The sequence below is a fragment of the Eubalaena glacialis genome, chromosome 3 (assembly GCF_028564815.1).
Source record: "Eubalaena glacialis isolate mEubGla1 chromosome 3, mEubGla1.1.hap2.+ XY, whole genome shotgun sequence".
In the NCBI taxonomy this organism is placed as follows: Eukaryota; Metazoa; Chordata; class Mammalia; order Artiodactyla; family Balaenidae; genus Eubalaena; species Eubalaena glacialis.
In genome coordinates this window covers 159,953,042-159,975,901 of record NC_083718.1, presented here as the reverse complement: position 1 = coordinate 159,975,901, position 22,860 = coordinate 159,953,042, and the positions used below count along the sequence as shown (strand labels likewise).

Genomic DNA, 22,860 nt, shown 5'->3' with positions numbered 1-22,860 from the left:
CCATCTTGCTGACATCACTGTCAGATAGCTTTAAAAGTTTTATTTTTTAAAAAAAATTTCACATTTGGTGTCTGATCCATTTTGAATTGGATTTTGTATGATTGTCTGGTTTTGTATTATAACTCCACCACATTCTTGCTATTTGGCTTTGGGAAAATTACTTGACCTCTCGTGCCTCAGTTTCTTCTTCAATAAGATGAGGGGCAAAATAGTATCTACTTCATAGAGTTACTGAGAGGCCTTATTTATATATATGTACAGTACTCAGAAAAGTGACTGGAAATTAGTACTTTCTCAGTGAGTGCTACTTACCATAAATATTTTTATATCCTTTTGATCTGGTAATCCACTTGTTCCTTGGAAGCTCAGAGGGGACTGACCTAATTAAGTTTCAGAAAAGCCTCAGCTCTACCACTTAGTGTACCTTGAAAATCCTCATGGCTGGGTGGGAGTACTGAAAAAGGTAGGCTCAAGTGAGAACAGTGGATTCTATTGTGCTAAATAAATATGTTTCCTTTCTCTTCCCTTTCCTTGTACTAGTATGGCAGTTTGAATACAGAGTGTTCCGTGTAAGTATTTTTATTGATCTAACCATTAGCTCAATTTATAGAAACCTTGAAAGTCTTCCTTGTTTATATATTTCCTGGGAGCAAAGCTCATTAAAAAATTCCTAGAACCTAGATGTGCCTCTGCACTCAGTTCTCCCAAGAATTTCTTTTTTTAGTCTGTTTAAACTTTATCTATCTATCTACCTACCTACCTATCTATCTATCATTTATCTATCTATATTAAGCTTAAGGTGTTTAATATGTTGATTTTTTAAAAATTAAAGTATAATTGATTTATAATATTGGTTTCAGGTGTACAACTTAGTGATTCAATATCTTTATAGATTTTAGTCTATTCAAAGTTATTATAAAATATTGGTTTTATTCTCTGTGTTATACAGTATATTCTTGTATCTTTATTTTATACATAGTGGTTAATACCTCTTAATTCCCTACGCCTACCTTGCCCCTCCTCCATCCCTCTTCCCAATGGTAACCACTAGTTTGTTCTCTATATGTGAGTCTATTTCTGTTTTGTCATATTTATTCATTTGTTTTATTTTTTAGATTCCACACATAAGTGATAACATACACTATTTGTCTTTCTCTGACTTATTTCATTAAGCATAATACCTCCAGGTCCATCCATGTTGTTGCAAATGGCAAAATTTTTTTCTTTTTATGCTGAGTAATATTCTATTGTATATATACACACCACATCTTCTTTACCTATTCATCTGTTGATGGGAATTTAGGTTGCTTTAATATCTTGGTAACTGTAAATAATGCTGCTATGAACATTGGGGTACATGTATCTTTTTGAACTAGTGTTTTTGTTTTCTTCAGATATATACCCAAGAGTGGAATTGCTGGATCATATGGTAGTTCTATTTTTAGGTTTTTGAGGAACCTCCATACTGTCTTTCACAATGGCTGCACCAGTTTACATTCCCACCAACAAGTGTACTAGCGTTACCTTTTCTCCACATCCTTGCCAACATTTATTATTTGTGGTCTTTTTGAGGATAACCATTCTGATAGGTGTGAGGTGATATCTCATTGCTGTTTTGATTTGTATTGAATAATTCCCTGATGACTAGTTATGTTGAACATCTTTTCATGTGCCTGTTGTACATCTGCATGTCCTCTTTGGGAAAATATCTATTCAGGTCTTCTGCCCATTTTTTAATCAAGTTGTTTGTTTTTTTGATATTGAGTTGTATAAGCTGCTTATATATTTTGAATATTAACCCCTTATTGGTCATATCATTTGCAAATATTTTCTCCCATTAAGGTAGATTGTCTTTTCGTTTTGTCAGTGATTTCCTTTGCTGTGCAAAAGCTTTTAAATTTAATTACTTTCCATTTGTTTATATATGCATTTGTTTCCTTTGCCTTAGGAGACAGATCCAAAAAAATACTGCTAAAATTTATGTCAAAGAGTGTTCTGCCTATGTTTTCCTCTAAGAATTTTATGGTTTCTGATCTTACACTTAGGTCTTTAATCCATTTTGAGTTTATTTTTGTATATGGTGTGAAGTATTGTTCTAATCTCATTTTTTTACATGTAACTGTCCAGTTTTCCCAGCACCATTTTTTGAAGAGCCTGTCTTTTTTCCATTATATATTCTTGCCTCCTTTTTCATATATTAATTGACCATAAGTGTGCAGGTTTATTTCTGGGCTCTCTATTCTGTTCCATTGATCTATGTGTCTGTTTTGTGCCAGTACCATGCTGTTTTGATTACTGTAGCTTTGTAGTATAGTCTGAAGTCTGGGAGGATACCTCCAGCTTTGTGCTTTTTTTCAAGATTGCTTTGGCTATTTGGGGTCTTTTATGGTTCCATATGAATTTTAGGATTATTTGTTATAGTTTTGTGAAAAATGTCGTGGGTAACTTGGTAGGGAATCACATTAAATCTGTAGATAACTTTGGGTAGTATGGGCATTTAAACAATTTTAATTCTTCCAATCCATGAACATGGGATATTTTTCCATTTCTTTGTATCATCTTCAATTTCCTTCATCAGTATTTTATAGTTTTCTGAATACAGGTCTTTCACCTCCTTGGTTAAATTTATTCCTAGATACTTTATCCTTTTTGATGTAATTTTAAATGGGATTGTTTTCTTGCTTTCTTTTTCTGCGAGTTCATTATTAGTGTATAGAAAAACAGCAGAATTATGTATATTAATCTTATATCTCGCATCTCTGCTGAATTCATTTATTAGTTCTAATAGTTTTTTGGTTGAAACTTTGAGGTTTTCTATATATAGTATCCTGTCATCTGTAAATAGTGACAGTTTGACTTCTTCCCTTCCAATTTGGACACCTTTTATTTCTTTTTCTTTTCTAATATCTCTGGTTAGAACTTCTAATACTATGTTAAAGTGAGAATCCTTGTCACGTTCTTTATTTTACAGGAAAAGCTTTCAGCTTTGGCCAATCTGTAGGATGTTAGCTGTGAGTTTGTCATAAATGGTCTTTATCATGTTGAGATATGTTCCCTCTATGCAAACTCTGAGAGGTTTTTTTTAAAAATCATGAATGGTTGTTGAATTTTGTCAAATTCTTTTTTCTCCATCTATTGAGGTGGTCATGTGATTTTTACCCTTCGTTTTGTTAATGTGATGTATCATACTGATTGATTTATTGATATTGAACCACCCTTGTATCCCTGGAATAAATCCCACTTCATCACGGTGTATGATTCTTTTTGTATATTGTTGAATTTGGTTTGTTAATATTTTGTTGAGGATTTTTACATCTACATTCGTCAGAGATATTGGCCTGTAATTTTCTTTTTTGTAGTGTCTTTATTTGGCTTTTGTGTCAGTGTAATGGTGGCCTTGTCGAATGAATTTGGGAGCATTCCCTTCTCTTCGGTTTTTGGGAACAGTTTGAGAAGGATAGGTATTAGCTCTTCTTTATATGTTTATATTATTCTATTCTTTATATAGAATTCCCCTGTAGAGCTCTTCAGTCCTGGACTTTTGCTTGCTGGGAGTATTTGATTACTGATTCAATTTCATTACTAGTGGTCAATCTGTTCAGATTATTTACTTCTTCCTGATTCAGACTTGGAAGATTGTATGTTTCTTGAAATTTATCCATTTCTTCTAGGTTGTCCAATTTGTTGGCATATAACTGTCTGTAGTATTCCCTTATAATTTTTTGTATCTTTGTGATATCAGTTGTAACCTCTCCTCCTTCATTTCTTGCTTTGTTAGTTTCCTCTCTCTTTTTTCTTAATGAGCGTGGCTAAAGGCTTATCAACTTTATTTATCTTTTCAAAGAACCTGCTCTTGGTTTCATTGATATTTTCCATTGTTCCTTTGGTCGCTATTTTATTTATTTGCTCTCTGATCTTTATCATTTCCTTCTTTCTGCTCACTTTGTCCTTTATTTGGTCTTCTTTTTCTAATTCCCTTAGATGGTAGGTTAGGCTGGTTTTTTTTTTTTTTTTTTGGCTGCACGTGCAGTATGTGGGATCTTAGTTCCCTAACCAGGGAGCCAGGGATTGAACCCATGCTCCCTGCATTGGGAGCATGGAGTCTTAATCACTGGACCACCAGGGAAGTCCGTAGGTTGTTTATTTGAGATTTTTCTTGTTTCTTGAAGTAAGGCCTGTATTGCTATATACTTCCCACTTAGATCTGCTTTTGCTGCATCCCATAGATTGTGTTTTTATTTTTATTTTTCTCGAGGTATTTTCTAATTTCCTCTTTGATTTCTTCACTGACCCACTGGTTTTTCAGTAGCATGTTGTTTAGTCTCCACATGTTTGTTCTTTTCCCATTCTCTGCACCACCGCGCCCACCCCCCCAACACACACACACAATTTGATTTCCAGCTTCATACTGTTGTGGTTGGAAAAAAGCTTGTTATAATTTCTATCCTCTTAAATTTGTTGAGACCTGTTTTGTGGCATAGATGTGATCTATCCTGGGGAACATTCCATGTGCATTTGAAAAGAATGTGTGTTCAGCTGTTTGGGGATGGAAAGTCCTATAGACATCTATTAAGCCCACCTGGTCTAATGTGTCATTTAAGACCACTGATTTTATGTCTTGATGATCTGTCCATTGAAGTAATTGGGTGTTAAAGTTCCCTACTATTATTTAATTATTGTCAATTTCTCCCTTTATGTCTGCTAATATTTGCTTTTTATCTTTAAGTGCTCCTATATTATGTGCATATATATTAATAAGTGTTATATTCTCTTCCTGTATTGATCCCTTTATCATTATATAATGACCTTCTTTGTCTTTTGTTACAGACTTTGTTTTAAAGTCTACTTTGCCTAATATGAGTATTGCTACTCCAGCTTTCTTTTAGTTTCCATTTGCATGAAATATCTTTTTCCATCCCCTTACTTTCAGTCTCTGTGTGTCTTTTTTTTTAATTTAATTTTTATTTTATATTGGAGTATAGTTGATTTACAATGTTGTGTTAGTTTCAGGTGTACAGCAAAATGATTCAGTTATACATATACATATATCCATTCTTTTTCAGATTCTTTTCCCATATAGGTTATTATAGAATACTGAGCAGAGCTCCCTGTGCTAAACAGTAGGTCTTTGTTGATTGTTTAAGTCTGTGTGTGTCTTTAGCTCTGAAGTGAGTTTCTTTTAGCAGCATATAGATGGGTCTTGTTTTTTTTTTTAAATCCAATCAGCCAATCACCCTGTGTCTTAAGATTGGAGCATTTAGTCCATTCATATTAATTAATTAATTTATTTATTTATTTTATAACATCTTTATTGGAGTATAATTGCTTTACAATGGTGTGTTAGTTTCTGCTTTATAACAAAGTGAATCAGCTATACATATACATATGCAAGAGGGAGGAGGTACGGGAATATGTGTCCATTCATATTTAAATTTATTACTTTTAGGTATATACTTATTGCCATTTTGTTACTTGTTTTCTTGTTGTTTTTGTAGTTCTCCTCTGTTATTTTCTTCTTTTATTTTCTTCCCTTGTGGTCTGATAATTTTCTTTAGTGATATACTTGTGTTCCTTTCTCTTTAGTTTTTATGTATCTATCATAGCCTGCAAGAACTTTGATCAAAACTTAAACCAAGCTTTGGGATTAAAGTTTGGAAGGCTAGAAACTGGAAGTGAGTTTGGAGGAGAGTTGATTCATTTCAGTTGTTCAGTTCTTCCTGTGTGTGTGTGTTTAATTTTTTAAAAATCTGAAATACTTTTAAAATAAAGAAAAAATACAGAAATGAATATAACAAAAACATAACAATCATCCTTGTACTCATCAACTAGATTGAGCAAATTTTAACTTTTTGCTATATTTGCCTCAACCCATTCTTCCCCCAAAGTAAACACTATTGTGAAGTTAGTGTGTATTCTTTTGCTCAGGTTTATCTTTTTTTAATCAAATACATATGTATTATTAAAAATAATATATATTTGTTCTTGAATTTAATATGTAGTAATGTATATTTCATTTAAAAATTCTTTTCACTCATCATTATTTTCAAAGATTTATTTGTGATGATACATAGATCATGTAGCTCATTCATTTTTAACTGCTGCATAGAATTCCATTTCCTGGATATGCTTCAATTGATTAATTCACTCCCTTACTGATGAACATATGCTGAATAGATAATATGTAATTTCCATCTATCTTACTCCCTCAGTTTCCTATGCATTTATTACTAATTCATCTTCAAATGTAACCCACAACTGTCTACATTTCCTCTCAAATTCAAACATGTCAGACTTTCTTGTTCCATCTTGTTGGAGACATCTCTCCTGGAGCTTTTTGACCTGCTTTAATATGTTCTGTTTACTCTATCAGCATCCTGAAATCTCACTTTTCTATCATACTGGGGGGTCCTCTGCCTCTCTCCTATGGCAGATTCTCTGATCCTGTGACCTTCACTTCTGTGCCCATCCAGCCATGCTACATGTTCATGCAAGGAGCTGTACTGGAAGAATTAGAAGCATGAGCTTCGGAAGAAGACAGACCTAGGTTGAATCACATTTATGAGAACATTTATTACTTTTAATGTGCCTCAATTTCTTCATTTATATGATAGACATAAAACACCTTACAGGGTTGCTGTGATGGTTAAATGAAATGCTCTTTTAGTTATTAGATATATGTATTGCAAATGATTTCTCCCAGGCTGTACCATACTTTTCTATTTGTTTGTAGTAACTTGTAATGAATAGATATTTTATATTTTATTAGTAGTCAAATTTATCATCCTTAATGATTTTTATTTTAAATGTTCTTTATAGGTAATCCTTCTGTACCCCAAACTCATGAAGATAGTTATAATTTCTTCTAAAATTTTTTAAGTTTTGTTTTCACATTAATATATCTGAAATTGATCTATGTTTATGGGTGATATATAGGAATCCATTTTTTCATGTGGGTAATGAATTGTCCTAAAGTCAAATATTGAACTGACCATCTTTTCCTACTTTGACTTGCAATGCTTACTTTTGTCATATTAATATTCCATATGTGCACATCTGTTTCTGGGCTCTTTATTATGTTTTATTGGTCTAATACCACAGTCTTAATCACCTTACATTTTTAATAAATCTTAATAGCTTTAAAAGTTTTTAAAATTATTTTTAGTCTTTTTGCTCTTTCACAAAATTGCTGAACTCTCATATAAATTTATATCATAATTTTTATTTATTCTCAGGGTTTGTAGACAATGATTTAATATCAATATAGACAGTGATATTATTTGTGGATGCTAGCAGTTTTGTTTCATCCTTACCAATTCTTATACTTTATTTTTCTTGTCATATTGCATAACTAGGTAACCAGAATAGTTTGAGGAGAGGTGGTCATTGTGGGCATCTTTGTCTTATCCCTGATTTGGGGGGGGATTATATCAAATATTTCACCATGAAGTTCGATGTTTACTATAGGTTTTTAGGAGATACCCTTTATTGGGTTAAGAAAGTTTCCTTTAATATATGTGTGTGTGTGTGTGTGTGTGTGTGTGTATCTTGTATACATGGGATATGGTTTGCTAATATATCAAACATTTACATCTCTGTTCATAAGTGAGATCGGTCCATAGCTTTTCTTTCTTAAACTTTCTTTTTCTGGGTTTGGTATCAAATTAGATTGGTCATCTAAAATGAATTTGAGAGCATTCCCCTTTTTTCTCCTATTATTTGGAACACTTTGTATAAAATTAGGATTGTATGTCACTTGAACATTTGGCAGAATTTAGCTTTAAAATTTCCAGGGGCTTTTTTTTTTTTTTTTTTTGAGGGAGGCATGAGTTATTATAAACTATCATAAACTATTAATCCTATGTATTTAAAGGTTGTAGATCAATGCAGGTATTTAAAATTCTCTTAATTCAGTTTTGGTAAATTATATTCTTATATGAAATTGCCAGTTTCACCTAAATTATATTTTTGTATGCAATTATCTTTTTCATCAATTTGAAAATGGCCCATTTTCAAATTTATTGGTATAAAGTTATTCATAAATCTCTGAAAGGATCTCTTGTCCTTGGCTGAGTGAGGCTATTCTCCGAGAAATCTGTCTGTGTCAGCATCGCAGTCATCAGAGCCCAGGTTACAGGAGGCAGGGAGCCTGCCTCTTATAAACCTCTTATAAAGTTATTTTAAAAATCTCTTATGATTTTTTAAAAACTTCAATTGTATCTGTAGTTATTACCCTTTTTAAAGTCCTATTATTGTTTATTTTTCCTCTCCAGTGTGGTACAGTTTACACAGCACTGGAATTATTTGTTTCTTAAATGTTTGATAGAACCCTGTGAGATCATCAGGGTTTGTTGCTTTTTGAGGGAGAGTTGGGCCTTTGACAACTTTATTTTCATTATTGTGATTGGTGTGTTTAAACTTTCCTATCTCTTCTAAGATCAGTTTTGTTAACTTTCATTTTCTGAGAAAATACTCTATTACATCCAGGTATGAAATTTACTTGCATATAGCTGGGAAAAAGCAGTCTAAGTACAATTTTTGTTGTTGTTGTTGTTACTCTGTACTAGTTATTTCCTCATTCTCATTTTTTATATTAGACATTTGTGTTTTCTTCTATTTTTTTCCTTGAGTAAGTTAGCTAATAACTTATCTATTTATATTTGTTATTTTAAAAAGCTCTTGCATTTATTAATGCTAATGTTTTACTTTCTAAGTAATATCTTTATTAAATCCTTACTTCTGTTTTTCTTATGTTCATTCTTGCATTCTTTTTCTGATATTTTGAGTTGGAAGCCAGCTTATGGTCACAAAATGGTTGCTGGAACTCTAGCCATCTCATCTGAGGTGTAGGTAAGAAGAAAGGAAAGAGTAAGGGACAGAAAGGGAGCCACTTCAGCTGAGCCACCTTCCTTTAAGGAGCTTTTCTAGAAGTTTTATTCAAAAGCTTTGTTTATATTTCATTGGCCATGCTTATCTCCAAAAGAGACTGGGAAATGTGGAGTTTTAGCTGGGCACATTGCCATTTAAACAGCAGAGGGACTTGTTACTAACAAAGGGGATAATAGTATCTGTAGGTAATTTGTTGCAGATTTTTAAATCTTTGAAGGTCAGTAACTTTATTAAGCCTTTATCTTGGTATGGGCTGTACTGTGTTATTTCTTTTAGAGAATACAGTATATTTTATCTCCAATCACCTTCCTCCTGACTTATAGGTTATTCTTGTCCAGGATTTTGGTTCTATCTTAAAAACTTTTAACACTAAAAAGTGGCCACAGTTATTATTGTTTTACACATGCTTACAAAATTATTTGCTCACTATTCTTTTTCCCATTTAGAATTTTCCTCTGGAATCATTCTTCCTGAAGTACACCCTGTGGAAGATCCTTTAGTGAGGTTCTGTTCATGGTAAAATCCATCAGTTTTTGTTACCTAGAAATGTCTTATTTCATCTTTATTATTGAAAGATAATTTTGCTGGTTTTAGAACTCTAGGCTGTTGGTTATTTTCTCTAAGCACTTTGAGGTGGTATTCCAACATATTCTGGTCTGTGTTGCTATTGAGAAGCCAGCTATCAATTTAATGAGCAGTCCTTCATAGGTAATCTCTCTTTTTTGGCTGCTTTTGGCATCTTATGTTTGTCTTTTGTATTCAGCCAGTTTGACCATGATGTATCCAGGTATGCATTTCTTTTTACCTATCCAGCTTGGGAATTTGTTGGACTTCCTTCATTTGTTTTATGCATTTCATCAATTCTGGAAAATTCTCAGTTATTATTTCTTCAATATTGCCATTCTATCTATTCTCTCCTGCTATATCAGATTAAATTTATATTGAATGTTCTCCCTTTATCCTACATGGCTGTTAAGTTCTTTTTCATATTTTTCATCTCTTTGTTTCTAAGTAATTTCTTCAGCTCTTTCTTCCAGTTTGCTAATTATCTTTTCAATTAAGTCTAACCTTCTATTAAATCTATCCCAGTGTTTCTAATTTTATTTATGTTTTTCACTTCTAAAATTCTCTTCAGTTATTTTTCAAATCAGACTGGCAAGTTTTTGATAGTTTCTTTTCCTTGATTATGTTTTTAATTCCTCTGGGTTTTTCAGTTTCTGTGTTTCAAAAATGGGGCCTGGCTTCATGATCTTTAAGCACACATTCAGTCCATAAACGCTCCCTGCCTTCCTCTTGGGGTGGAGTGTGGCACACTGGTGGTGATGGGCTATTAGGTCAGAACTCTCCTGTTGAATTGTCCTCTTCTTTTGAGTAGCTCAGGAACTCAGCATTAGTCTCAATGTCTTACTCTAGTGCCGCCATACATTGAGGAATCAGCATTTCTATTACACTGGATGAGATTGGGAAGCTTCAGTTCCAGCTACCTGCCAGGTGTACAACAGCCTAGAGCACAGTGGCTGACTCTCACTCTTCTACCCCCATGCTCATGGGGCTCCAAGACCGGACCATTTTGAAAGAAAACAATTTCCCAGTCTTCCCAGGAGCATGTTTGAAAGTGCTTCCTGAAGTTTAATTTGTATTTCCTTGGAGTATCACCAGAAAGTTTATTTCCTTCTTTTCTAGCCTTGGAGAGACAGGCAGGGGTCATGTCCCTGGTGTTGAATGGAAGCCCTTCAGACAACCAGAGACTCAAGGAAGAAGCAACATTCTGATTCTTTTGGTTTAAGTGGTTTAAAAAATAATACTATGCAGTGGAGAAAAGACAGCCTCTTCAATAAGTGGTGCTGGGAAAACTGGACAGGTACATGTAAAAGTATGAAATTAGAACACTCCCTAACACCATACACAAAAATAGACTCAAAATGGATTAAAGACCTAAATGTAAGACCAGACACTATCAAACTCTTAGAGGAAAACATAGGCAGAACACTCTATGACATAAATCACAGCAAGATCCTTTTTGACCCAGCTCCTAGAGAAATGGAAATAAAAACAAAAATAAACAAATGGGACCTAATGAAACTTAAAAGTTTTTGCACAGCAAAGGAAACCATAAACAAGATGAAAAGACAACCCTCAGAATGGGAGAAAATATTTGCAAATGAAGCAACTGACAAAGGATTAATCTCCAAAATTTACAAGCAGCTCATGCAGCTCAATAACAAAAAAACAAACAACCCAATCGAAAAATGGGCAGAAGACCTAAATAGACATTTCTCCAAAGAAGATATACAGATTGCCAACAGACACATGAAAGAATGCTCAACATCATTAATCATTAGAGAAATGCAAATCAAAACTACAATGAGATATCATCTCACACCGGTCAGAATGGCCATCATCAAAAAATCTAGAAACAATAAATGCTGGAGAGGGTGTGGAGAAAAGGGAACACTCTTGCACTGTTGGTGGGAATGTAAATTGATACAGCCACTATGGACAACAGTATAGAGGTTCCTTAAAAAACTACAAATAGAACTACCATACGACCCAGCAATCCCACTACTGGGCATATACCCTGAGAAAACCATAATTCAAAAAGAGTTGTGTACCAAAATGTTCATTGCAGCTCTATTTACAATAGCCAGGACATGGAAGCAACCTAAGTGTCCATCATCGGATGAATGGATAAAGAAGATGTGGCACATATATACAATGGAATATTACTCAGCCAGAAAAAGAAACGAAATTGAGTTATTTGTAGTGAGGTGGATGGAGTTAGAGTCTGTCATACAGAGTGAAGTAAGTCAGAAAGAGAAAAACAAATGCAGTATGCTAACACATATATATAGAATCTAAGGAAAAAAAAAAAGGTCATGAAGAACCTAGTGGCAAGACGGGAATAAAGACACAGACCTACTAGAGAATGGACTTGAGGATATGGGGAGGGGGAAGGGTAAGCTGTGACAAAGTGAGAGAGTGTCATGGACATATATACACTACCAAATGTACAATAGATAGCTAGTGGGAAGCAGCCGCATAGCACAGGGAGATCAGCTTGGTGCTTTGTGACCACCTAGAGGGGTGGGATGGGGAGGGTGGGAGGGAGGGAGATGCAAGAGGGAAGAGATATGGGAACATATGTATATGTATAACTGATTCACTTTGTTATAAAGCAGAAACTAACACACCATTGTAAAGCAATTATACTCCAATAAAGATGTTAAAAAAAATACTATGTCTGGCCCTGGTTTGGACTAACTCACTTTTTACTACAGGGGATCTGGGAGATATTTTGATGTAATTTACATGTTAGACTAAAATTTTAAATTTGTGAATACATGCAGGGCATCAGATAGAGAATCCCGTTTATGTAACTTAGAGCAAAAGAAGCTTTTGAGTTCTCAATTCCTTCATTTGTAAAATGGAGGTGATGATTGTGTCTATTTCACAGAGGTTGGCTTTTTGGGGAGTGGGGTGGGGATTCAGTTAGAAAATTCAGTTAGAAAATGAATGTATGGTTCTAGCACAATACTTGCAGTAAGACCCAATAATGATGGCTATTATTATTACCATCTAGTCTGGGTGCTTACACTTGCATGCTGGGTTGATCTCACTCTCAGAGCCTCAATTCCTTGTCTGTCAAGCAGGAAGACTAACAATCAATGATGAATATAAAATGCTTGGAAAAGGAAGGCGAAGAGGGGCTGAGTTTCTGTTCCTGGCAGGGTCCCCTTCCTCTTCCTTCTCCACTCCTCCTTCCTCACACTTTTTCCTGGGGCCTTTTAGTGGGTTCTTAGCATCCAAAGGGGCCCAATTCCAAGTTCTAGCCTTGCTTCTTAATCTGGAGCTCTGGCACCTGGCCCTTGATGTACTCACTGGGTTCTAAGAAGATCCCTGGGGGCAGGAAGAGAAGATGTGATGCCCAGGGATTCCAAGGGAGACTTTGCTCAAGATTCTCCTTGCTCTTAGAGTAAGCTTCAGCTTGGGATTCCCAGAGGTCTACCTCTAAGTGGCTTGTGTGGGTGGTACATTTTGGGGCAGAATGGGGCATGCTTTTACCTCTTGAGAGTTATTGGAGTCATTCTCAACGGTTGCTTTTGTTAAGGCATATGTTACATATGGCTGTTCTATGCACTCACCCTTCTATGAGTGTTCCCAGATTTTGATGCAGAAAGATAAAAGAGGCTGCTCACTGAAATTTGTAGTAGCCATCTGTAGAGAGGCTGCTGGTTTTATGAGCCATAACTCTACTCTTTTCTCTCCCTCCTCAAGAAAGCACGTAGAAAGGAAATGAGGGAGTGTAGCATTATAGGCATAATGTGTTACCCAGACAGGTGGTCAGCACTGCCCATGCATATCTCAGTCCTTACAGAGCTCCTGCCACCTCGCCTGCCTCAGTGTTTGCTTGGTCTGAATTTTGTCCCATCTCTTTTAGGCCAGTCATTTCTCTCTCCAACTAGACTAGCAGCATCGTGCTGTGGAAAGAGTTAGACTTCTGAATCAGGCAGCCCTGGCTGTGAATTCTCTCCTAACACCCGTCTGTCAAAGCTTCAGCAAGTCACTTGATCCCACTGAGCTTTGGTGTCCTCATCCTTAACCTGCGAATAATTCCTCTCTCAGAGCAGCGGGGGGCAAAGACTTCCTCCATGCTTTATGCACGTATAATCTTTAGGTGCCCTTTGTACAGGATCTCTAATCCTTTCAACCATGAAGGACGGGTGGGGTGTTATCCTGATTGTCCAGCTGAGGAACTGAGACTCAGAGAGGTTCAGTGGCTCATGTGGCAGAGGTGGTCTGTGTCCTGTCCTTCTCTTTGGGACTTACCTTGACTTTGCCTTATGGTTGCCAGCATCAATACCTGCTTCCTGTGAAGGCAACAGTTCACCTCCCACTTCAGAATCTGGAGTATTGTTCATTACTTGCTTTCCCTGACACTGCAGCCAGGGAGTGGGCACTGACCTAGGCTCAGCCAGTTGGATGCTCCCATCTGGGATTTTGAATATAGGGGAAATGAAAAAGCAGTGGACAGTTGAGAACTAGTTCTGGCAGCAGTAGGAGTGTGCCCAGTGGTCGTGGTCCCAATGGCCACACCAGCACGCAATGGCCATCTATCAGGCTTCTCCTATGGCAGGAGCTTGGCTGTGGCTCAGGCCACAAGTCTCCTTTGGCATCTGCCCACTTCCCTTCCTGTCAGTTTTGGGAGCTTCTTGATATTCCTCCTCTCCTCTTTGACTTAAATCACTCAGATTTGGTTTCTGGTTTTTGTAATTAAGAACCTTGTGTGGCAGCTCTCCAATAAAAAGGTATCTCTGAACCTTTTCATCTTCTGCCTAATACTCCCATCCAAATGCTGTGAGTCATTTATCTCCAAACCACAGGTTGAGTCTGACTTCCGCCCTCCATTCCCCCTCACCCTACTTCATCCTCTCTGCACAGCTGACTCCATGGCCCTGGGGCCTCATATTTACATCCAACGGGCAGAGGCCAGCAAAGAGCTCTTTGCTTCCCTGTTCTTCCCTGTGCTCCTCCCTGATTTGTTTCTTCAGGGTCCTCCTCTTAGCCAAGGGGGTTCATGATGAGCTCTTCCTATGGGACCTTGCTCTCCCCCAGTCCCACCTTCTGCTCCATTCTCTGCCTGGACTCCACTTGGTCAGGATTCCTCCTCTCTTCTGAGAGCCTCAAGAAGGCATGGCCTTTGCCATGACACTAATGGGGTTACCAAATATAACAGACCAGGAGACAATTTGGAAAGTGACTTCTCCCTTGATGAAGCTGGGTTCTAGGGGGTTCACCATGTGTACAGTTTCCTAGGGCTGCTGTAACAAATTACTATAAAATTAGATGGCTTAAAAGAGCAGAAATTTATTTTCTCACAGTACCGGAGGCTAGAAGTTCAAAAATCAAAGTGTCAGCAGATTTGACTCCTTCTGGGGGCTCTGAGGCAGAGTCTGTTCCATGCCTCCTCCTGGCCCACCCTAATCCAATATGACCTCATCTTAACTTGATTACATCTACAAAGACTCTATTTCCAAATAAGGTCAGCTTCACAGGTTTTGGATGGATATGAACTTTTGGGGACATCATTCAACTCAATACAGAAGCTAATTTAGGAAAACAGTGTCAAGAGATAGAAAGAGAGAGAACTTTAATGATGACTTATCAATTCCTGAACCCAATCAGTCTGAGTGAAGTGCGCTTCACCCTGGACTTTTCAGATATGTGAGCCAAAACATTTCCTTTTCCCTGAAGCTAGTTTGAGTTTGATTTCCAGCACCTGAAATGGAAAAAGTCCTGACTAACATAGAGGTGCAAAGAAAACCAAAATTAAGTAGGCTGGGGTTTTAACAATAAACCAAATGCAGTAAGAAAATGTTTCCTCTTTCTATCCCTTCCTCCTATAAATATGCCAGTCTCAGGATATAACACTACATGTTTCATCATGCTGGTCTCCAGAGTCTTCCTGGTAGGAATGTTCTCCAGCGACAGGGTTTACCACTTTATTTACTTCTTCCTTTTGTCTACTTGGATAAATAACATATAACAGCACAAGAAGATCCACAGTTCAAATGTTTGGGACTCTAGGTAGGAAGGGTTGTGGTTCAAAGGAAAGAGACCCCTGGGGTCTGAGTGTGGCCATTAAGGAAGGATTTGGGGAGAGGGAATCATTTCAGTTGGGCGTGCAAGGACAGGGCAGGTGTTAGTGTGGAACAGAGTGGGGAGGGAGCATGTAGAATGAGCTTGGTGTCCTCCCAGGGAGATGTGTGGACTGGACAGGCAGGGGCAGGGCGGTGAGTTCTGGTTGGTGATGAAGAGGTCAGGGTAGAGAGGAAAAGTCCATGGGCCAGGAGATATCTAGGAAGCCAAGTCCTGCTCTTGCAGGCTCAAAAAAGGGCAAAAAAGAACTCATCTCTCCCATCCAGCTGGGCCAAGATGTGAGGCCCCTGGCTCAAGCACGCAAGGATGGGGTTTGCTGTGCTGTGGGTTCGTGTGGCCAATCTGTGGTTTAACATTGCTCTGGTTTGGGTTTGTCTGTTCCTTTAGGGGCTTCTAGTTGTAGATGACAGAAATTTGGGTGTTGTTGAAAACTTTCTTTTTTGCTTGTTACTATTATGCCAGCTAAAGGCTGATTCTAGCACAGTCCATCCTTGGTTTTTTCCTTCTCCCTCCAAATACCCTGACTCTGCTGATCCTTCTCAAGGGCTGGCAGGAGTGAGAAGCAGGAAAGGGGGTGGACTTGCCAGCTGGGTTCTCTGGTATTTTTGGGCTCTTTGTGGGCATGGGGACTAATGGCGGCATCTCTCCAGGGTCTCTGCCTCCAACTCCCACCTTGCAGCCTGCTTCCTTCCAGATCCCCTCAGGGATTTCTCTTAGGGTTAGAAATGGTTCTGGGTGTTGGTGAAGGTCTTCTGTCTCCCCGTGGCCTCTTTGTCCACGGCAGCCTGAATGTTCCTGGCTGCTCGGAGGCCAGACTTGATGGCAGTGTCTATCCAGGCGTGGGGCAGGCAGGTGTGCTCGCCAGCAAAGTGGATGCGGCCCTCTGGCTGGAAAAGGTGCCGCGAATAGTCCACAAATTGGTAGGGTGTGAACTCAGTGAAGGCGCCCATGATGAGGGGGTCCAGAGACCAGTGCTTGATCACAGAGGTGGGGCACATGCGCCGCAGCTCCTCCTTGGGGATCTGGTGCACGGCCGCCAGGTCCTCCAGGACGATATCCACCACCTCGTCGTTCTTCATGGGTATGAAGAAGAGGGAATCGTCATCCACGGTGTAGGAGGCCAGCAGGACCCCCTTGCCGCTGGGGAGGCTATGGCTGGGGTAGTAGATGTAGCGCGAGGGCCGGTCGGTGATGGAAACCCCACCCCGGATGCCATCCCGCTCCCAGAAGGACTCGTTGCAGGCCAGAACTACCTTGCTGGCACTGGTATAATGCACCGAGCGGAGCGCATCCATCTTTTCCCGGGAGAGCGGGGGCTCAAAGGTGATGAGGCGCGTGGCCTTGGCCGAGGCGGAGATGATGACAAAGTCCGCGGTGAGGGTGGGCAGCGTCGAGTTGGGTTCGCCCACCCGGTAGGAAATCCGGACCTCAGGCCCATCCCTCACTACCATCTCTACCTTGGAGCCCAGAAGGATGGTGCCAGGCTTCAAGCTGGCGTTGAGGGCTTTGGGGAGCTGGTCAAAGCCCCCGGTGATCTCGGAAAAGCTGTAGGGGTGAAGAGAGGGGAGAGGGTGAGTGTAGAAGGTGCAAGGTCGGTTTGCTGAGTTGCCAGCAGCGATCCCAGTGTGAAAAGGGAGGAAACTAGCCTCCTGCAGCCTGCGCTGGTTACTTCATATACCTCACCTTAACTAGTCTTTGTGAGGGAGGGATTATTGTTTACGTTTATAGCTTGGAAGAGGAACGCCAGAAAGAAGGGACTTTCCCACGATGACATGCGCAGTCTAGCTGCAAAGTCCACCATGCGATTTTGCGTCCCAGGAGGAGTCCTACAGACCTGCGTTTGGATTCTGGCTCCAGCCCTTGCCCAAGTGGTGTGAACTTAAGTAAGTTACATAACTTCTCTGAGCCTCAGCATCCTCACTGGTAAAATGGCTCTGAATTATAGTGCCTACCTTCCAGGTGATCATAGCGTTAAATGTGATAACCCTTGGAAAGTGCTTAGCACAGCACCGGGCACACAGTAACTACTCAACAATCAAAGTTCCCTTTCTCTGCTCTGAGTATTGGAGGAAGAGGCCGACTCGAGTCCTGGTCCAGATCAGCCTTACTTATTACTTGTGAAGACCATGTCAGTCCGAAGGGCCTCCAGGAGGGACTTATAGTATCCAGCATCCTCATTCATCACATCCCCGATCATCTTTACTGCTCCTCGGCTCAGCATCCCTTTCTTCAGCAGGTAAGCCTGTGGGGAGGTGGAAGCACCAGACAGAGGGCCCAGTATGTAGGAAGGGGCCTCAGCAGGGGCCTGGGGTAGGCAAGGTTGGGCGGGGGAGGGGGGACTGGACTCTAGGGAGGTGAAGCTGTGGGCATTGAGGGAGAGGGTCCTGGGATGCGGGGGACAACCCCAGGGGTCTAGGTTGAGCACAGACCCCCTTCCATCCCTATCCTGGAACTTCGTTGCCTCACTCACCTTGGTGGAGTAAGAATCATAAAAGGACATCAGGTGGCTGCAGTTGAATTTTTTCGGACTTATTCTGAGCTGCAGAGGAGAGGAAGGGGGAGCAGCTTTGGATTAAAGTCATAGAGCCAGAGGCAGGACTCCTGGGTTCTCTGGATGTTCCTTTGAAGAGGGTGGGGACAAAGAGGGAGCGGATGGAAGGACCAGGGGAAGGGAGCTTCCAGGACCTCCTAAATTGTCTCTTAACTTCCAAATCTCTCCTTCATTTAAAGACCTTTGGAGACTAAAATTTAAGGTGAAGACATTCACTGCAACCTAGGAGGATTGATTCATTACCAAGGATTGGATTACCTGGTGATTCCTTTTCCTTCCACTGCCTAATCAAGCAATGGGCCATTGGACCACACAGGGACAGAAGAGATGGGGCTGGACACTAGGGTTGGGGTGGCAAAATTCTTAGGGGGTGTTAGAAGGAAGGCAGACCAATCATAAGAGTACCAGGTAGGAGTCAGGTGACCTGGGTCCACCCACTAACTTGCTAGGTGACCTTTGGCCAGACCCTGTTTTTTTCCTAACCCTGGGGTGGGGGAGGGGGGAGACAGGAATCACCTTGGCAATGGACTGGTAGAAGAGATTCATAGCATTCTTGCCCTTTTCTCTTGGGTTCATGGAATAGCCTAGGAGATCTGGGTTGGCCTTCACCTCCCTAGTACGATAGCGTTTTCTGTTGATGAGGTACCAGGTGTTGCCATCGTACTGGAAGAACTTGTTTAGCTTCAGGCCCAGCTTCCTGACATAGGTGTGGACCAACCTGGAACAGATACAGGCACAACATGGCACCCATCCCAATGGCACCTCGTTCCTGCTGACCTCACAATAGAAACCATTTCCAGGAAAACCAGTTTCTTCACGTGCCCAAGGAGCTCAGACTAACTGCTTCCTCATCTTTAACCTTGCCTCCTCTTACTCTAGCATTAGTTCTTTTCCTCCTGTTTTTACCCTGAGGGAGACAGGGAGTAGGGAGTTCACCCATCACTGAATGAAGGCCCTTAAGGAAATCTGAACATATAGAACTCAGATACAGAGACAGAGACATTTTGTTTCAGACAGTGTTTGAAATTCAAATTCTAAGTAAGCTTGAGGCCATATCTAAAGACTCCTACTTTGGGCTGGTACTGTTAAATTTTGTTTTTGTTTTTGATGGTGTTTGGAGGGAAATCTCAGGTTCAGTTTCCACTTAAGGCAAAAAAGAAGCCATATTTTTGGAGGTATGTAGGATACCAGGTGAGGGATCTTTTTTGTGTTGGAAGCCCCAGAACCAGGGGCTGGGTTCTCTTCCAGGAGTGAGTTCTGATTTAGGGATTGAGCATATATTTTGGTGCCAGGTGCCTCCTTGATTTTGAGGAGCTTTGTCACTTTCTCCTAGGAGAATCTTGGGTGAGTCACTTAGTATCTCTGAGCCCAGTTTCTTGATTTGTAAATAGGAAAAATAAGAGTATTAAATTATAGGGTTGCGAGAATCAAATGAAATAATACACATATAGCACTTAGCACAGGGTGGGGCACACAGTAGGTGTTCACTGAATGGCAGCTGTTATTATTATTTATTATTAATTATTTTACAGCTTAAAGTAGTATAATTGACATGTAAGTAACTGCCTATATTTAAAGAGAACAATTTGATGAGTTAATGGTAACTATTGTCATTATTAGTCTGGGATCTACCACTTTCTGTATGACCCTGGGCTCTGAGCCTCAATCAGCTCTGTCAAGTGGGGGACCAGTGTTAGTCCTGACTTGCAGGATTGAATCACATGAGACAGTGAATCTGAAAGGGCTCTGACACGATGGCAGCAGGGCTGTGTTTCCTCCTCCTAATTCTTCCTCCTTGCCTTTTGCTCCACCCCTTTCCTGAGACTTACCTGTGGGACTCTGGGATTCGCATGGGCCCCAGTTCACAGTACCAGCCCTCTTTCTCATTCCTGAATGTGATCACTCGACCCCCGACATGGTCGCTGGCTTCCAGGATAGTTACCTGGTGTTCAGAGAGGCTGCTGTCATTCCCAGGGTCATGCTCTCCCTTCTCCCACCCTCTACTCCCACCCCCACTGGCCACAGGCTCTACTCTGGAATTCCCGGCAGTAGGTCCCTGAATGTGCAGGATAACCAAACTGGGCAGAGGGGGGTTTCCTCCCAGAGGGTCCTGAGTAACGTAAGTGAGGCAGAAGAGCTCCAGGGTTACAGGGGTCAGAACGCCTCTTGGTTCCGTCTGGTTAGCATAGCTTTTCTCTACTTTTATTTCCAAAAGAGCACAAGTTACAGTTAAGTCTCAGGAGAACCCAGATTTTTGAGGAACAACACCTAAGGTCTGAGAGACCTGGCGGGTTATGCATAGTTGTCAAAGTGTTGGCTGTAACCCCACTCCTTTTCTTTTTCCACACAATGAAGCAAACTGGAGGTGAATGATTGAGGCCCCTCCAAGGCCTGCTCACCTGGTGGCCCGAGTCCTGCAGGGCCTTGGCTGCCGTTAGCCCTGACATGCCAGCTCCCACTACCACCACACGCTTGGGCAGCGGGGAGGTGTGGAGGCCCTCCTGGGCTGTGACCAGGATAGACTCGTATTCGGGGTCCTGGAAGCACTTGACCAAGTCCTCATAGTAGCCAAAGCAGCTGGGAGTAGCCAACAAGAGCCCCAAGATCAGGATTCCTGGGGCAGAGAGAGGAATGGGGGCTGCCTTTCTGGGGCTCTGTACCCCGCCCTACCCAGAGTGAGTTTGGCTGTGTGGATGAGTGGGAGTGGTAAGATCAGGCAGTGTCACCAAACGTAAAATAGATAGCTAGTGGGAAGCAGCCGCATAGCACAGGGAGATCAGCTCGGTGCTTTGTGACCACCTAGAGGGGTGGGATAGGGAGGGTGGGAGGGAGACGCAAGAGGGAAGAGATATGGGAACATATGTATATGTATAACTAATTCACTTTGTTATAAAGCAGAAACTGACACACCATTGTAAAGCAATTATACTCTAATAAAGATGTTAAAAAAAAAAAGATCAGGCAGTGTCTGTCGAATGTGTGGTTGTAAATGTGTGTTTGTGATTGTGCCTGTGTCTGTGTTGTATGGGGTATGAATGTTTGTGTGAACGTGCTGGTGTTAGTTGTGTGATTGTGAACATGGACTACAAGTTCACATGTGTGCACATGACTAGAAACACAAGAGTGTGTGTAGCTTCGTATTGGAGTGTAAATTCGCCTGCTTCTGTTGGTGAGTGTGTGTGTGTGAGCTTGTCCATGATAAAGGTGCTGTGATTGTGAGTTTGTGATTATTGCCCTGTATAACCGTGCGATGTCTGTGATTTTATGTGAAGGGGATGTGTTTGTGGGACAGTGTAGGCACCTGAGTAAATGTGTGGATGAATCTCTACAGAAAAGCAAGAGGGATTGTAGAAATGGGTGTGTGTTGGCCTGCGTTTGGAAGAGAGAGGATGATAGGTATGCATTTGCTTGAGTTTGAGAGAGAATTCGGTTGCTTGTGTCTTGTGTTTGATTCTGTGTGTGCATTTGTGCATGAGGTTAGGTGGCAGAGCACACATTCTTCGGGGATGTGTGCATTTGTGAGAGGATGTATGTGTGTGTGTAACACAGTTCTCTTTGGGGAAGGGAAGTGGGGAAGTGGTACCCAGTTTCTCAGTGACTAATAGTGCCCCACGGGAACTTAGCAATCCTGTTGTTCTTCTCCAGCCTCACAGTATTTTTCCAAAACCCTCCATGTTTTCTAAAGTGCAGTCAAGACTGGAAACCATAGTTTATATATAACATGCAATAAGTCCGGAGTGACTACTACAATGAACTGTTCTTATGTACAGAGAAATTCACCTAAGAGTCTGAAACTCTGAAAGAGAGGCTGTGTGGTTTCCTTGGTGTCACCTGCTCTAAAGGGGAACAGCCAGGAGCTGTGACACACTGAGCCCCCTTGCACTAGCCCTAGGTTTTTTGGCAGGTGAGAACCCCCTTAGTCCAGTCTTTGTACAGGCAGGACAACCGAAGCTCTAAGAAGAAAAGAGACCTTCAGGGGCCACCCGCTGAGGAAGGGCAGGGATCCAGCTGGTTCCCAGGGCAGGCCTTTCCCAATGCCAGAAGAGCCTTCTGCAGGGGTGACTCCTCAGAAAAGAGGAGAGGGGTAACCATGCCTCAGGCAACAGACAGTCGAGCCTCCCCACAGCCCCCACCAGGCCTACTTCAACCTCCCTAACCCATTCTCCACCCCTGACAAGTTTTCCCATCTCCCTGAGCTACCACCATTCTGTCTCAGTGCCATAACCTTCCCCTTGAGTGGACCCAACCCCCAGACTCATTCTCCAGACCTGTATCCATCCTCTCAACTCACTTTCAACACCTGGACGTATCCATAGCCCCTGACCTAGCTCCTGTCCCGTCTCAGTCCCCACCTCCCTTCCCCTGGCCTGGCCCTATGCCCAGACTCCCCCCCTGGACCCATCTCGACCCCCTGGCCCATCCCCACTCCCCAGTCTAGCTCCCCTCCCTGTTTCACTGTCCAACACCTCCTTCCTCAGGTACTTCCCTCTCAGACCCAGAGGAGGGACCCCACTTACCTCTCATCTTGACCATGGCCCTGCAGCTCGTGCTGAGCCCGGGACAACTCTCCCTCTCTTTATGAGGAGCCAGCTCCACCCAGCAGCTTCCTCCCACTGGGCTGCCTCAGGGCCCTGTCGGCTGGGCCATGCAGAAAAGCCCTGCCCTCAAAGCCTGGGCTGTCAGGGGAGATGACTGTCCCATCCCCAGCCTCATCTTCTGCACCTCCACCTTCCTCCTGGCCCATCTCCCTTCCTAGAGAAAGCCCC

General features: G+C 41.1%; 1 protein-coding gene across 1 annotated transcript; it reads right to left on the bottom strand.

Moving 5' to 3' along the window:
- Positions 1 to 16,262: 16,262 nt before the first annotated feature.
- LOC133088664 (L-amino-acid oxidase-like) lies at positions 16,263 to 22,627 on the bottom strand. Its single transcript, XM_061186689.1, has 7 exons — positions 22,612 to 22,627; positions 20,494 to 20,708; positions 19,924 to 20,036; positions 18,611 to 18,812; positions 18,014 to 18,082; positions 17,652 to 17,785; positions 16,263 to 17,088 (listed from the first exon to the last, which is right to left on the bottom strand). Exons 1-7 carry the CDS (start codon positions 22,625 to 22,627, stop codon positions 16,263 to 16,265), a joined length of 1,575 nt encoding a protein of 524 aa, XP_061042672.1.
- Between the last annotated feature and the right edge of the window lie 233 nt (positions 22,628 to 22,860).

What these genes read in the sequence shown, in the direction of transcription:
- LOC133088664 (XM_061186689.1), bottom strand. An exon ending in TGCAGGACTCGGGCCACCAG is followed by an intron (nt 20,037 to 20,493) that starts GTGAGCAGGCCT and finishes TCTGAACACCAG; the next exon opens with GTAACTATCCTGGAAGCCAG. An exon ending in ATGGTCTTCACAAGTAATAA is followed by an intron (nt 17,089 to 17,651) that starts GTAAGGCTGATC and finishes TCACCCCTACAG; the next exon opens with CTTTTCCGAGATCACCGGGG.